The sequence below is a fragment of the Lepisma saccharinum genome, chromosome 26 (assembly GCF_977018435.1).
Source record: "Lepisma saccharinum chromosome 26, izLepSacc3.1, whole genome shotgun sequence".
Classification (NCBI taxonomy): Eukaryota; Metazoa; Arthropoda; class Insecta; order Zygentoma; family Lepismatidae; genus Lepisma; species Lepisma saccharinum.
In genome coordinates, this window is record NC_139254.1 from 48,758,229 (window position 1) to 48,774,544 (window position 16,316).

The following is a 16,316-nucleotide window of genomic DNA, read 5'->3' on the forward strand; positions in this document are numbered from 1 at the left end:
CAAGGGGTGTGGTGAAAGTCTAAAATATCCGCTACATATACTCTTCAACCTTGTAATACAAACATCGAGATTTCCAGATAAATGGAAATTATCCCAAATTTGTCCCATACCAAAAACATCAGATAAATCTCAAATTTCAAACTACAGACCAATTGCGATACTCTCTGCGCCAGCTAAACTATTAGAACAGATTCTTTATAAACATTTTTTTGCTCACGTAAAACCAATTCTCTCCTCGCACCAGCACGGATTCGTACCAAGGAGATCTGTCGTGACGAACCTCGTAGAAATTTCAAACTTCATTTCCACCGAACTTGACAACAGAGGTCAGGTAGACGTTATATACACAGATTTCTGCAAAGCGTTCGACACTGTAAACCATGATATTCTCTTGAAAAAATTAGCATTTTGTAACTTCTCCTCTTCCCTCGTAGATTTAATGTGCTCGTATCTCAAAAACAGAAAACAATACGTAAATTATCAAGGTTGCTGCTCCGATGAATTTGTAGCTGGCTCAGGCGTACCACAAGGTTCTAATCTTGGTCCCTTGTTGTATTTAATATTAATTAATGACCTACCAAAACAGCTTAGAAATTCCGAGAAACTCTTATTCGCTGACGATTTAAAATTCTATAGGAGCATTCACAATGAAGATGATTCCATTAAATTACAAGAGGATATCGAAAATCTCAACGCATGGTGTAAAGCAAATAAAGTTAATCTTAACCATAAGATATGCAGGGCCGTAACATTTACCCGATTGAAATCCCCAATACACTATAACTACGAAATAGCACACACACAAATAGACAGGGCAAACTCAATAACAGATCTTGGCGTAGTGTTCGATGATAAATTATCGTTTCAGTCACATATCACAAAGACTGTTAATGACGCGCATAGAAAACTGGGGTTCATTATGAGAACTGCAAAAGAATTCAATGAAAATAAAGCGTTGTTATCATTATTTAACCTATATGTTAGGCCCAAATTAGAATACGCATCTATAGTGTGGAGTCCACAAACCAGTAAACAAATAGATCTTATTGAAAAAGTTCAAAATAAGTTCACTCGCTATATAGTTTTTAGGATAGATGGTGCATATCCAAAGATGACACCTTATAACGAATTACTAATTAAATTACACATTACCTCCCTTGCAAACAGAAGAACCATACATCAGCTCCTTTTTCTTTTCAAACTTCTTAACGACAAATTGGATTCTTCCTCTCTGCTTTCAAAAATAGCTTTCTATGTCCCCCATCCAAAGTTGCGATCAAGAAAGCAACTCTTTGCAATTTCCCGCACCCGTACAAAATCCGCAGAAATGGCTCCCCTGCGAAGAATGTGTAGCTTGTATAATGAATGGTTAGAGAGGGGCATACACTTAGACATATATGCTAAATTTTCTGAGTATAAACGGTATTTAATGGACAACATTCTTGCTTAATTTTTTAATTTTTATTATTTTTTATTATTATTATTACTATTATTATTATTGTTACCTTCTTTATGTATATATATATATATATACCCATACATATATGAATGTAATTCTATAAGGTTTGATTCATTTTTTTTATCCACGGTAATGTTTAAGGACGATATATATAACCCCTATATGTATTTTTTTTATATCTGAAATGTGTATAAATATTATTTTGATGTGTATAAATCCTATGTAAGACATTTACTGTGCACTGTAAAAGGGCAGATGTCTGTTGTGCGCAGGATAATAAATAAATAAATAAATAAATAAATATACAGTACATTAAAATGTAAAGCAATACTGTACATACAATGCAGTACGTACATACGCGATGCACACATTATGATGATGTGTCCGACGGACCTGGCTCTGCATCACTCGAAAGTCTTGCTGTGGAAGTTCTTGACTTCTAGCCACATTTAAAACCTTGCATTCTGCTTTCTTTTTGGCCTTTTGCCTGTCCGGATTAAGCAAAGTCAGACTTATCGGGTTCGGATTGTTTTATTTTCACTGGAAAAAATTACTGAAATTATTATAGTTTCATTAACACACTCAACAAGCATTTCCATAGTAGGTTCATATATACAGTATCAGAAACAGAAAAATGAATATTCACATATAATTTCTTATTTGCTTTAATTAAACTGTCCAAAAAATTTTATGTGTATGGTGCCAAAAACCATAAAGCAATTTTACGCGTGATTTTCTTTTTTTAAAAAAAAATAAAAAAATCGATTTAAATTTTAAAAATCCGATTTAATTTTTAGAAAATATCATAAATGATTTTTTAAATAAAAATCATGATTCTTATCCAGCCTGGTCATGACACTTATCGCCGAATGCGATAAACTTTGGAAGTTGACTGAAATAGCATACGCTATTACTTATTAGCAGTGAGAGTTATCTAAAATTCCACTCTGTCAAGTATTAAACTATAAAAATATAAATTTTGGAAGCTTTTATTATTATTATCTTATTTATTTCTAGTTTGGAATGGTGTATTTAAGACACAAGCCTTTTCACTCGCTCATTCCATTCTACTTTAGATTTTACAAATTGATGATGATATTATCTACAGATTACTATTAGAAAAATTAAAAAAACGAACATTTAAATATACATTTAAAAAGAAAGAAGCACACGAAGAAACACATAAACACGTAAGAATATAACACATAAACAGAAAAATACCGACATATATAACACCATTAAGCCTTGTTTCCATGATTATGAAAAACTAAATATGCTGACCAAAGGCAGTAATTTATTTTATTAAAAACATAAACTAAAACGTAACGTTTCAACCTTCTAGCAAGGTCTTCATCAGACTCTGTATCAAGATACACAAAAAGGGCATTATATTTTATATATACACAAACATTACTCCCTCCAGACTATTAGAAAGTTGTTAGGAACTTTCTAGCAGGTGACTTTCACTTTCCAACTGTACTTTCACCTAAAAGGCTAAACATAATTACTTTCATATAGAATGTGAATAGATATTCATATAGAATATCTCACGCTCTTTTTCCTTCATTTTTCTCCCTTCTTCTCTCCTCTTTCTCTCTTGTCCTTTCCACTCTTTCTAACACCTTCTTCCATTCTTTGTTTAACTTCAGTCCCCCATTCCAGTTCATTATGTCTTCTTCACCTTTCTTCTCTATTTCCTTGGCTTCCTTCCATTTTCTCACTAGCATTCTCTTCTCCCTTCCTATCTGCTTAGCCTCATCCCACTCTATGTCATGTCCTGTTTCTCTCGTGTGTTTAAATATCGCATTTCTCTCTCTCTTAAGTCGTACATCATCCCTATGTTGTTTCAACCTGTCTTTCAGCCTTTTTTTCGTTTCTCCTATGTACACACTCGGACATTCTTTACATTTCACTTCGTAGATAATCCCTTCCTCTTCCTCTTCTCTGTTCTCCTTTTTCTTGCTTGCATTCTTCGCTATTCCTAAGATGCTTCTCCCTCCCTCCCTCCCACCAATTCCTGCAGGATAGACTGGACATAAACAGAAGAAGTAAGAAAACAGGCAGGGGAGAATTGGAAGAGAAAGAAAAAGAGGAGAGAAGGTTTGGAATAAAGAGTATGGGGAAGACCACAGAAAAGATATGCAAAGTGCTTAGGATAGCGGGAATTAAAACTTACAGGAAGGGAGGGAGAAGCATCTTTCTTTCTCTTCCAATTCTCCCCTGCCTGTTTTCTTACTTCTTCTGTTTATGTCCAGTCTATCCTGCAGGAATTGGTGGGAGGGAGGGAGGGAGAAGCATCTTAGGAATAGCGAAGAATGCAAGCAAGAAAAAGGAGAACAGAGAAGAGGAAGAGGAGGGGATTATCTACGAAGTGAAATGTAAAGAATGTCCGAGTGTGTACATAGGAGAAACGAAAAAAAGGCTGAAAGACAGGTTGAAACAACATAGGGATGATGTACGACTTAAGAGAGAGAGAAATGCGATATTTAAACACACGAGAGAAACAGGACATGACATAGAGTGGGATGAGGCTAAGCAGATAGGAAGGGAGAAGAGAATGCTAGTGAGAAAATGGAAGGAAGCCAAGGAAATAGAGAAGAAAGGTGAAGAAGACATAATGAACTGGAATGGGGGACTGAAGTTAAACAAAGAATGGAAGAAGGTGTTAGAAAGAGTGGAAAGGACAAGAGAGAAAGAGGAGAGAAGAAGGGAGAAAAATGAAGGAAAAAGAGCGTGAGATATTCTATATGAATATCTATTCACATTCTATATGAAAGTAATTATGTTTAGCCTTTTAGGTGAAAGTACAGTTGGAAAGTGAAAGTCACCTGCTAGAAAGTTCCTAACAACTTTCTAATAGTCTGGAGGGAGTAATGTTTGTGTATATATAATGCCCTTTTTGTGTATCTTGATACAGAGTCTGATGAAGACCTTGCTAGAAGGTTGAAACGTTACGTTTTTAGTTTATGTTTTTAATAAAATAAATTACTGCCTTGGTCAGCATATTTAGTTTTTCACGACATATATAAATAACATTATTATTATTATTATTATTATTATTTTCTGCTTTATTTTACTCAACGTACAGGCAGGTATTTGGCTCTAATTCGGTACATTGTACAAGAAACAATAATAATAATAATATTTATTTAAGTGATGAGCACGATTTTACAACCAGGTACATCACTATGTCAAAATTGGTCATACAAAATTACAGAATTGAATACATAATTATAAAATAATGCAGTGGATCCTCTATCTTATACATCATCATAAATTCAAATTGTAGGTTTCAACAAGATCAGCTACTAAACCTCTGGCCTTATTTAGACATGTAAGAATTGAGATATACCTATGGGAATATCTGGAAATTTTATAAGCTATATTATTCAAAAAAATATTCACTGTCTACTTGGAAAGTAAAGGTATTCTGTACAAAATTTATCCTTTTCATTTTTCTTCTTTCTTCTAAGGTAAACATATTCAACTGTGTTAAATATTCAGAGTAATGTTGGTCATAGAATTTTTATAAAACTTTGTGCATAATAACCTGATAAATAGTTCTTGAACTGATTCAACTTTTTGAAGGTGACTGGTGGCCGTCAGAAAACACAATTCACTAGCATATTCAAGAATAGGATGAACTATTGTTTTACAGGAATATTAAGGTATCTTCTTTTTTAAAAACTTTCCATGAGGAAAATATATAACCAAGCATTCTCTTTGCTCTTTTGCAAATTTCTGAAATGTGCTCATCAAATATGAGAGAGGAGTCTATTAATATTCCTAAGTCTTTATGACTGTCGCACACTTGGATTTTATTTGCATAAATAAAATAGTTGGAGACTATATAATGAACTTTCTTAGTACATCTTAAAACTTTACACTTTCTCAAGTTAATTTCCATTTCATTAATCTTGCACCAATGTGTCATTCTATCGAGATCAACCTGAAGTTGAGCGACATCATTATTTGTTAAAATACTCTTAAATTTTTTTATATCATCTGCATATAGTAAACATGTGCTAGATTTAAAACATAATGTAACATCATTGATAAAAACAGCGAACAGAATTGGGCCAAGTGGCGACCCTTGAGGTACTCCACAAAGTATTTCTTTTTTAGAAGAAGTTGTTTCACCAATCTTAACAGAGAAACTTCTATTTACTAAAAAGTTGGAAAACCATTTTAGAAATCGTTATGATAATCCCATTTGGTCGAGTTTGTAAATTAATAGCTGATGGCTGACACTATCAAAGGCTTTAGCCAAGTCAATAAATAAAATATCGGTCTGGGATTCCTTCCTAATGTTAGATTTAAGAGAGTCTATTCAAACCAATAAATGTGTAATAGTAGACCTTTTTCTAAAAAAAAAACATGCTGATTTCCATCAATATATCGTTTAAAAGAAAAAGACAAATAGTCAGCAATTATGTGTTCAAAAACCTTTGCCATGGAATTTAATATAGTAATTGGTCTATAATTATTAAGATCATTGGCTTTTCCATCTTTATTAATAATAATAATAGTAATAATAATAATAATAATAATAAACTTTATTAAAGCTCTTTGGCTCTTTTCACAACCAACCCTTGTCAATAAGAAAGTGAGATTAGGAATGATAATACAGAAATATTGCAGTATTATTAAAAATGGCAAAAATACAAACATAGAGAAATTTACAAATACTACTAATAGTGACGTCATATTATGCTAAAGATAAAGTAAAGCATGAATTGAAAAGCAGCATATAATAATATTAATCATGAGAAAAGCAATAATAAAAATGACAATGAGAAATTCAATTCAATTCCGGGTGAAGGTACATAGTTTGGGAACCCACTTTAAATAGTATGCACCATTGGCATAACACTGTGCATAAAGTGGACATCTTTGTATCTCTTTCTCCACACATACACATATACTTAGACCTCAAAATAACATAAAAAATAACAAACTTCAGATGTCTGGTATTGTCAGTTCTCACCATTGTATTTCATTATTCTGAAATATGGAATTTGTTGTCGATATTCCAAGCTGCCCCATCTCATGTTATGCTGTTTCCTCGCACAGGGTCGTGGCCGCCGAGCAAATACTCTCTGGACGACATCTACACCTACCTCGTGATGATGATGGAGTTGGCGGTGATGGAACCCACCACGCAGATCAACGGGGGAGTGTGCGTCATGGACCTCGAGGGGATGAACCTCAAGCAGCTCATGCACGTCACGCCCTCTGTGGCCAAGAGGATCACCGACATATTACAGGTTACCTTTCAGTTTTGTTACTTAGAACTAGAGGGAGTGCACATGAACTTCAGAGATGCCAAAATATACAGTGAAATCTTGATTTGACGTTAACGGATGCATCACTGTCCAACTTCAGATTGTAGAATTCTGAGCTCTGTATTACTCACGCGCATGTACCCACCCAATTCGCTGAGGTGTAATTAGTAGGTATTGCATATTATGTGATTTCTCTGCCACATATTTCCATAAATGGGCTGAACATAATGTTCGTTACTGGTAAAAATTCGAACTGGTGCTACAATCTAAAATGCATTTCGATAAAGCGAGCCTGCTTCCATATTACACCAAATAATAATATTGATAAGAATACTTCTCATACAATATATTTCCGTGAGCAGTTTAAGGGCAGTTAGATTTAATATTCTTAACAATTAGACTGTAAATAAAGAATAAGTTTGATTTCTTCTGTATTTCAAAACTTTCCTTGCTCTTCTGTACAATTTGTGCTGGATAACTTGGACTAACTTGTTTTGAGGCCAAACGTTTCATACTATAGTACATACTTCCCACGATTTGCAAATGTCCGAATTAGTATCTGTCTGTTAAGTGTTGACGTCATTAAACAATGAGCAGGCGATGTTTCTTATTTCTGAATAAATGTTCATATCACAAATTTCCCATGATTTAAAACACATAAGCGATGGCGAATGGGTGAGATCTATTGCAATTTGAAGTTAAAGAAAAATGACGTTTATTGTCCACATATTGAATTAAATTCCGAATAATACTTAAACAGTTTACATACACATGAAAAATTGAAAAAGAGATGTCTCGCCAAAACCAGTAATTTTGAAATAAACTTATAGGTAGTCCATGACAGAAATTGGAGTATCTCTTGAAGACAGTTTATGAAATATATAACTTAAGTTGTACTTATTTAAATATTGTACTAATTGTATTAAGTAACTCACTCAAGAGTATATAAAGTAAAGTGTGTTTCCCATTGACACTAATATTTTTACAAGGGAAGAGAAAAAAACCAAAAAGAATGTTGATTGGTGAAGCAATTTTAATCCCTATTTCTGGCTGTTAAAGTTCAAACACGATGACAGACTACGCAGGCGTGCCTTTGTCTTGAATATGTCTACATTACAATTCACGATCAACCGTGAAACCGAACCGGTAATTGAATACAGAAAACCACATCAAGAGATGAAATCTCGAACATTCCAGGAGCACCATCAGGTATAAACCCCGTCCAGTTCGCTGCACCTTTTGGCTCTCTCTGCACTCACGAGTCTAGTTGTACACGGTTCAACACCTACTCGTCAACTTCGTTCATTTGGTGTCAAGTAGTGCGTTTGGTGCCTGCACCGTTTGCACTACGTTGTGGAGCGGTGTAATGTGTGGTGTGTGCTAACTAATCAAATGAACGTTTAAAACCTTTAGACCGCCGAGCGGGTTTTCGAAAGTAACCTCTCTCTGGCCGCCGCCTTTGCGCGTAATTTTTTAATTTTACAATAAATTTCAGAAAAACGTTATATCTCGGAGACTATTTGAGCAATCTACTTCGGGTAACTTTTGTTTTGCAGCTAGAACGTCAGGGCATGCAACCGTGTAGGAATCAAAACGCCAAAGCCAATAAGAAGGGTTGGGTGGGCCGCGGCCCCCAACTTTCAATGAAAGAAATCATACAAATGAGGAGTTTTTTCACATATGCGATAATGTAATGTACCCAGAAACATGAAATGACTTTCATTCCGTTGCGAAAGAACCATTCTTTGACAATAAGGCTAACGTTTGCCTCCCCTTCCAAGAATAGCTGGGGAAGAGGGGGTAAACTCCCCATTTTTATGATTTTTTCATTGAAAGTTGGGATCCGCGGCCCACCCAACCCCTCTTATTGTCTCTGGCGTTTTAATTCATGCACGGTTTCATGCTCTGCTGTTTCAGCTACAAAACAAAAGTTACCCTAAGAAGATTTGTCAAATAGTCTACGAGTTATAGCATTTTATGTCAAATAAGTGTACAAATTTAAAATTCGCGCCAGCTTCCATACGTAACTTTGGAGCCGGGGGGAGGGGGTCCTGGATGGGTATGTTTCCTTCCACATGGCATTTCAAAGTTTTATCTCATCATCTGTCAGCGTTTACAACCTCACATACAAGTATGAAGGCCCTAAAAAGCACATGAATTGTTTAATTAGCACGATGGTTCATGAGTGTGCCATCGGGCGACACGGGCTATATTGTGGATGGAACACTCATAGACCATTGGGAAAGAAAAGGTTAAAACAGCAGACAGACACTTGTTGAATCTTATGAACTTGGACACCGCTTCTCGTCTAATTGGTTGAACGTAATTTCGGTCAAAGAGTTTCGGGGCTTCGCCGATGGCACAGCGTTAGCATCGTCGCCTTGTAGTCAAGAGGTCCCAGATTCGATACCAGGTGGAGGAGGCACATAGTTGTTCTGATCCCACTTTAAAATGCTGGTCCGGTCCCGATTAACCTTATTGTGTATAAAGTGGACTTAAAACAACAAATCAACCAACCAACCAACGCTCAAAGAATTTCAAGATGATGATCGAGAAATTCAATTTTTCCTATTAAACCCAGAACTAAGCCCGTTGCGCACACAATCCTTTGCGTACCAAAGCGTGACAAGCGGCGTGACGTTGGGGACTCTTGGTCAGCGAGTCGGTCCCATCGCCTCTGCTATCGGGCTTCCTTCTCGGCTATACACCGACACTACAGTAGCGCCCCAGTTCTTCTTGCGATACTGGGACAACATCGACATTTTTGAGCTGCTGATGGAGCTCTATTGCTATTATACTTTAACACTTTTCCCTCCCCTTCGTATCTAGACTACATTTTCTGAGATTTCGATTATAATAGTTGCGAGGTATAGCGAAAGATTGCTCCGTTCTAACATTTTTCGCCGGTAATATGTAAAATCGTCTTCCTTAATTTTCCAAATATTGTTAGCTGAAATGTAATGAATTGAATTGATGTTTTAAGTCAACTTTATGCACAGATAGGCCAATCGGGACTGGACATACACTTCAAAGTAGGATCCGAACCACTGTGCAATGTGCTTCCACCAGATATCGAACCCGGGACCCCTTGATTACAAGGCTACGACGTTACCACTACGCCATCGGCGAGGCGCTTGAGAGGTGATTCGGAATTTTCAAAACAGCTTGGAAAACTTGTCAACATTCGTATTTTACAACATCTATCGACGTGTTTTAATACAGGCAACTTCAACCAAACTTTATGAAACACTTTATGAAGTGAAAATTCAGTTTTTGTCTTTTATTAGAATTTACCATCCTTTCCCTTTCGTGGGAAATGGGAAGCATACTTCCCAAAAATACTTTCATCAATTGGATGGTGTTTGGTCCACTCGGAAGCATTATTCCCACTACCAACATATTTTGATTTTTAAATTAGATTTTGGATTTGGAATTTGGAATTTAAAATTTTGGGAGCGTCAGCACTTAGGCTATTTTGCTCCCGTCACATTATACGGGGGCCAGCCCCTTATCATTACAAGTAACAACTCTAGCGTTGCATAACTAAAAATGTTAAAATGTTCTGACTGCTGTTAAAAGCGGAGGCCGCCATAAACGGGCACTCAGCACACACAAGGACAACAAACAGGACAACACACACAAAATTATACTGGCCATAGTGCCAGTCGCCAGAGCCTCGTTAGTCTTTAGTCCAGGGTGCACTACGTGGAAGTGAGGTTGACTTTTGGGCGCCTAAGTGGAAGGTCACCCCTTACACCCCGATTTTTAAATTAGACAAAGTAGTATATATATATCTTAACATTTGATTAATTTGATTAAAGCCTATCGTAGCTCTGCTGCCATCTATTGAGCAAATATTGTATCATATTTTTATATTTTTTTCCATTCTTTCCTGCGAAGCAACAATCACAAACTTTGTTCTCTTTCCTTTGTTCTGCAACAACTAAAATTGTATTGTTGTGCTTCTAAACAAACGGAAAATGTCACTAATGACCTTCAATGCATAGGGAGCTATAATTTGTGGTATTGTATTATGTGCAATGTAATTGAAACTTCTATTCAGTAACATATTACAGTGGAGTTCTTGGATAGCATCTCGCAATGTTGAAAGCTGTGACTAATCTGTGGGTTGTGGCTTTTAGAACGTTTCACCAACTTTTAGTGTCTAGAAAACAAACTACGTACAGAGGATGCCGTAGATGTAGCTCCAGGGTTGTTGAAAGAAGAACATATGTAGTGAATGTGATGTTCCACTATGCACGGAACCATGTTTCAGACAGTTCCATGGAAAGTAAAAGTCATGGCTTGTTTCCTTCTGTGAAATCTCAGAGTATATTCTAATAATTAAAAAACTCAGTATGCTGACCAAGGCAGAAATTTATATTATTATGAAACATAAACTGGACGTAACGTTTCAACCTTCTACAATGTACTTGGTGCAGAGTCTGAAGAAGACCTTGCTAGAAGGTTGAAACGTTACGTTCAGTTTATGTTTTATAATAAAATAAATTTCTGCCTTGGTCAGCATATTGAGTTTTTCATATCATGGAAACAAGGCTTAATGGTGTTATAATAATTAAATGTTGTCAGATAAAAGTGTATATTCAAACAAGTGTAACAAAACTAAAAAAGTGAAGTTTGTTCACATTCTAAAAAAAAGGCAGCAAGACATACACAAAACCAATATCAATAAACCATTCAAAGGGTATCATTGTCATGGTTCCACATTGTTATTCTCCATTTACGATGTTGTTTATTTTGAATATTTTGCAGGAAATGTAATTATATTTGAAATTTAATCTTATTTTTCATATTGGACACACAATATTACATAATGTTGAAATGGAAATGAAAATTTTCCTGAGTACCTGTGACGTGAATTGGTTCAGCGGGAAGAATACTTCCCACACCATAAAATTATGGGAAACCATGGAAAATACATAAAGTAATAAGAGAGTCTTAAATACTATGCACATACACCAAATAAATCCGCAGAAACCAATTTCGTCCTATTTTAGAATAAATTGGCCCATGAAAGGTTTAACTATACGCACTTACTCCTTCATATAAATCTAGGAAATTATATTAATAGCTTATGTTTCCATTTCATTTATATTTCTGTTATTCACTTCAGAAACGGGGCTAACTTTGAATTTCTTTCTGTTATATATTTGTTCAAATTTATATAATTAACTTTAGTTTAGCTTGTTTTCTTGGCTCTATTAGATTATGAATGACATTCAAATCATATTGAGTTTAAGTTTTAACCCTAGCTTAACCGTCCCGTACGAGATACGTATTTATCTGAGGGGAGGGGGCTCGAAAGACCACACTTTTTTCATTATTAAAATTCAAGAAAAAAATGTATTGAATCACTGTTGATTAAATATGTGCAGCTAAATATTCATTATAATAATTATAAAAATTATCATCGTTAATATGAAACAGTAACCAATCATTGGACACACAATCATTTCACAATTCACTAAAACTGACAAAAGCATAATTTTTCATTAATGCGTTTCATACTCTTAGGTAGGGGAATTTAGCTCACTAATCATCATTCATCCTTGATGGTAAAGCAATCTCTGCTCGTGGTGAGCTTGGTGGTAAGGCACTAGAGGTACTAAATTTACACACATGAATAGCAACACATGACACTTGAGTTTCACACCCCTAAAGACTGAATCAGCATGGCTAATGTAAGGATATACCTGTCTCTGTATTCCAACTGAAGATCTGATGGGAGAGGTTATGCTTGTGACTGTACCTAGAGTCTGACTTGCGACTCGCGTTAATATTATCTCCCTAGAACCGTTCTCCTCTCTCTATCGTAACTTGCTCCTCAAATACTGAATTAGAACACCTCTCGATCTCCCTGCCTCCTAGATCTTTATTCAAATTCAATTTACTAAACAAACGCAGAGTCATGCCTGTAGCCTCTTCCTGGATTTTGCCTGTTTACATGTTTATACTGCTGACGACCAGGAAGAGCTTCAGTGCTGTCTGACACTGCATTCCTGTGATTTTTCTGAATATTTCCTGATTGGAAAACGATGGTTGAATGACTGGGAGTTGGGGTTCGTTGTCCATAATAATTAAAAGATACTACGGACCGTTACGAATGATTTTATTTGTTTATAGAGATGTAGTTGTTCATTAACCATAATAATTACTATCATTACCAACCAATTGTCTCGAATAACACGCATTCAAAGATGGCGCCTGACAGGCCCACCTAGTGCATTTTGCCTATTTGCATTACATTTAGGTTTCTAGGAACGAAAGTAATACAGAAATATTTGGAACACCCTTAGGGAACAATATAATTTATTTTCATTTATTGTATGAATTTTCACAGTTGAAAAATCTAAAAAAGAGAGATCATGCCTCTCGGATAAGCTAGGGTCGCTCACGTTATACACAAAAGGCTTTGACTTTACCGCTAACATTCAAATTATCAAACCATGGTTTTCTTTGCTCTTGGTTTTGATATGTCATAGTTTCTTTAGCTCTTAATTGTATTTAGATTTGTTCAATCAATGTCTTCTTTATTATGTAGGCCTTACAGAAATTCAATATCTGAAAATTTAATATGATAAGCCAGTGGTTTTCAATCTTTTTCAGTCCGGGACCACCTTGCAGGATATTACACTTCATGGGACCCCTAAGCATGGGCACCGGCAGAATTACTTGTAGTGGTGTGCACCCAGTTTATAATCATATTTCTGCTAACATCGAGTACTTTTAGAAGCCCTATTTTACAATTGCTTAAAAAATTACAAATACAGTAAAACCTCGTTAATCCGGACTAATGGGTGGATAAGTTGACCGGTTTAACGAAAGTCCGGATTAACTGAAATAACCTAAAAGAACAGTAGAAAGTGCATTAAATATCCGTTTATAGCAACAAAACACGTTTATTATGGTGTATTTAAAGGGCATAGGCCTGAATACACTATACAGTACAGTGAAATGTAACGCAATACTGTAGATACAATGCAGTACGTAGGATACGAGATACCCATATTATGATGATGTGCCCAACGGACCTGGCTCTGCATCACTCGAAACTCTTGCTGTGGAAGTTGGTTTGAACTCCATGTCTATATTCTGTTGGGACAGTTTGGAATGTATTTCCTTCACTAATAACTCGCGGAGGTGTCTCAAGTGGTCATAGTACGTAGATATGTTTTCATTGTCACTTTCTTTTTGGCCTTATGCATGTACGGATTAAGCGAAGTCCGGCTTATCGGGTTCCGGATTAATGAGGTTTTACTGTATTCACATTCTAAAAAACTCATTGCTGCGACCGAAACAAAAACAATAGATATCCGATTCCTTTGAGTAAGACATCAGAGATATGCCGGTAAAAAGCAACGGTAGACGCAAATGATGTTATAAGCTATATTAATTTTAGACTATAAACGTTTTTCGAGCAGGCCTCATCTCCAAGAAGCTATCAATTCGGGGCAAGCCCCGGCACCTAACGACCTGTTGGATGAGATGAGTCAAAGCAAGGATACTATAAACCTTTTCCTGTTCCCCAAAAATAGGCAAAAGTTAGGCTGGAGTTCCATGAACTAACCGATCTCTAACTATGAAGATTAGTTGAAGTAGGTAACAGTTCGTTATATCGGAGACACATTTATATCGGATATTTTGTGTTTCGCATGGTTCGTACTTACCAATTGTGTTTTGCGGAACATACTTCAAGGTGCCATTATGCTTCTTACACGAAAACAAACGATTTTTCACATTGATTTTTTTTATTCCTTTCTTCGCTTCCGGAACACACAATATGGCGAGCACATCTTGACTCACGTTCTGGGTATGCAGTGTTTCAACCTTCTTCACCGAAAAATACCTACTATCGTGTTCGTCACCGGTGGAAATTATACATTATGCACGGGTAGCTGACGGATAGCCCCACGAACCATTGACGGATAGCCCCACGAACCATTCACAGATAGCACCACGAACCATTCACGGATTGCTCCACGAACCATTATGAACGGTAGTTGACGGATAGCCCCACGAACCATTCACGGATAGCCCCACGGACCATTCACGGATAGCCCCACGAACCATTTCCATAAGGTTAGGTTAGGTTTGGTTGGGTTAGGCAAGCATAGTAAAAAAAAGGAGTTTGAAACACTGACAGTGGGTTACGTCATCGAACGTGCGGAGCATGCAGTTCACGTACGGGAAGCATGTCAATTGTGCGTCGGTGTGATATTTCTCTTGAAAAACATATGATTTGCCGGTCAAATAGATTCCGCGATGAAAGAAAATACCTCCACGAACGTTGAAAAGCTTGGAGAAACTCAATTCCGTAAGTAGTTTCTTCTGTAAAAATGAAGAAATGTGTCTCCGATATAACGAACTGTTACCGTGGAAGTAACTATATTATTTTTATTTTGCTATCGGATATTGATATCATATTATTATTCTGAATGTTCAGCGGTAATCACTGCAAAAACTGTATAAGACTAAAAAATATACATAAAAGAGTAAAATAGACAAGACAGTCTTGAAGATTAATTGCAGTGCAGATCATAACGTAAATTTCAACTGCAACATTTGGACAAACCTTGGAGAACCGAACTTCTAATCACAGTTTTGGGACTAATGACCTCTATCAGAGAACAGGCGAATTAATGCAACACAACGTATGTAAGGAGGATAAAAAATCCTTAACATATGACAATTCTTTCTTTACTTTAAATTTGCTTGCCAATAACCAGGTTGTTCAGACGAATTGACATTCGTATCAATCTTGTTGCCATGCAGTCTGCGCATGCGCAGTGTGAGTCCGCGTTGAGTCGTGTGACGCCGTGCAAGAGTTTAGACGCCTCGTCATTTACCTGTGTATTTATGTGGAACATTTCATTATATTTAATATTATTTACATGCTTCGTATTATTAAAGTTTAAGTAAGTCTCCATATATGTTTCATTGTGCCAGAGTGACTGAATACACGAAACCACACACCCAGCAACTTGGAGCAGCAGAGGGTTCGCGCGCGGTACTTCGACATGCTGTAATCCTACGTACCGGTGAAGGCACATATTGATTCTGATCCCAGTTTAAACTGTAGGTTCGGTCCCGACTAGTCTTTCTCTGCATAAAGTGGACTTAAAACAATAACTCAACTCATACGCGTTTCCGAATAATAAGTTTTTGCACTATGAAGAGCATAGGCGTAACTTGGCGGGACCAACAGGTGCTCTTACCCCCCAACATTTTCAGGTTTATTAAAAATTCACAAGTTAGGACACCTGAGGAACAAAGTAATAAAGAGTAATATTTGTGATTTCTCAAACGTCACAGTTATTTAGCAAATAATCCAGAACGCTGTTTCATGGAATGGAAAACTTTTCGAATCTCTAACCCCAAACTTAAGCCCCAGGTTTGATTCTAGCCCCTCAAAATTAGGCCCAGTTTGATTCGGCCTCTCTCAAAATTAGGCCTAGTTTGATTCTGCCCTTCTCAAAATTAGGCCCAGTTTGATTCGGCCTCTCTCAAAATTAGGCCTAGTTTGATTCTGCCCTTCTCAAGATTAGGCCCAG

General features: G+C 36.4%; 1 protein-coding gene across 1 annotated transcript in view; it reads left to right on the forward strand.

Annotated features, from left to right (window-relative positions):
• LOC145979502 (alpha-tocopherol transfer protein-like) overlaps positions 1-16,316 on the forward strand; it is a 90,184-nt gene that overhangs the window by 55,981 nt on the left and 17,887 nt on the right. The window contains exon 5 of the mRNA XM_083112438.1: positions 6,533-6,726. Within this exon, the coding sequence (XP_082968564.1) occupies positions 6,533-6,726 (194 nt within the window). The remainder of the gene's footprint in view (positions 1-6,532; positions 6,727-16,316) is intronic.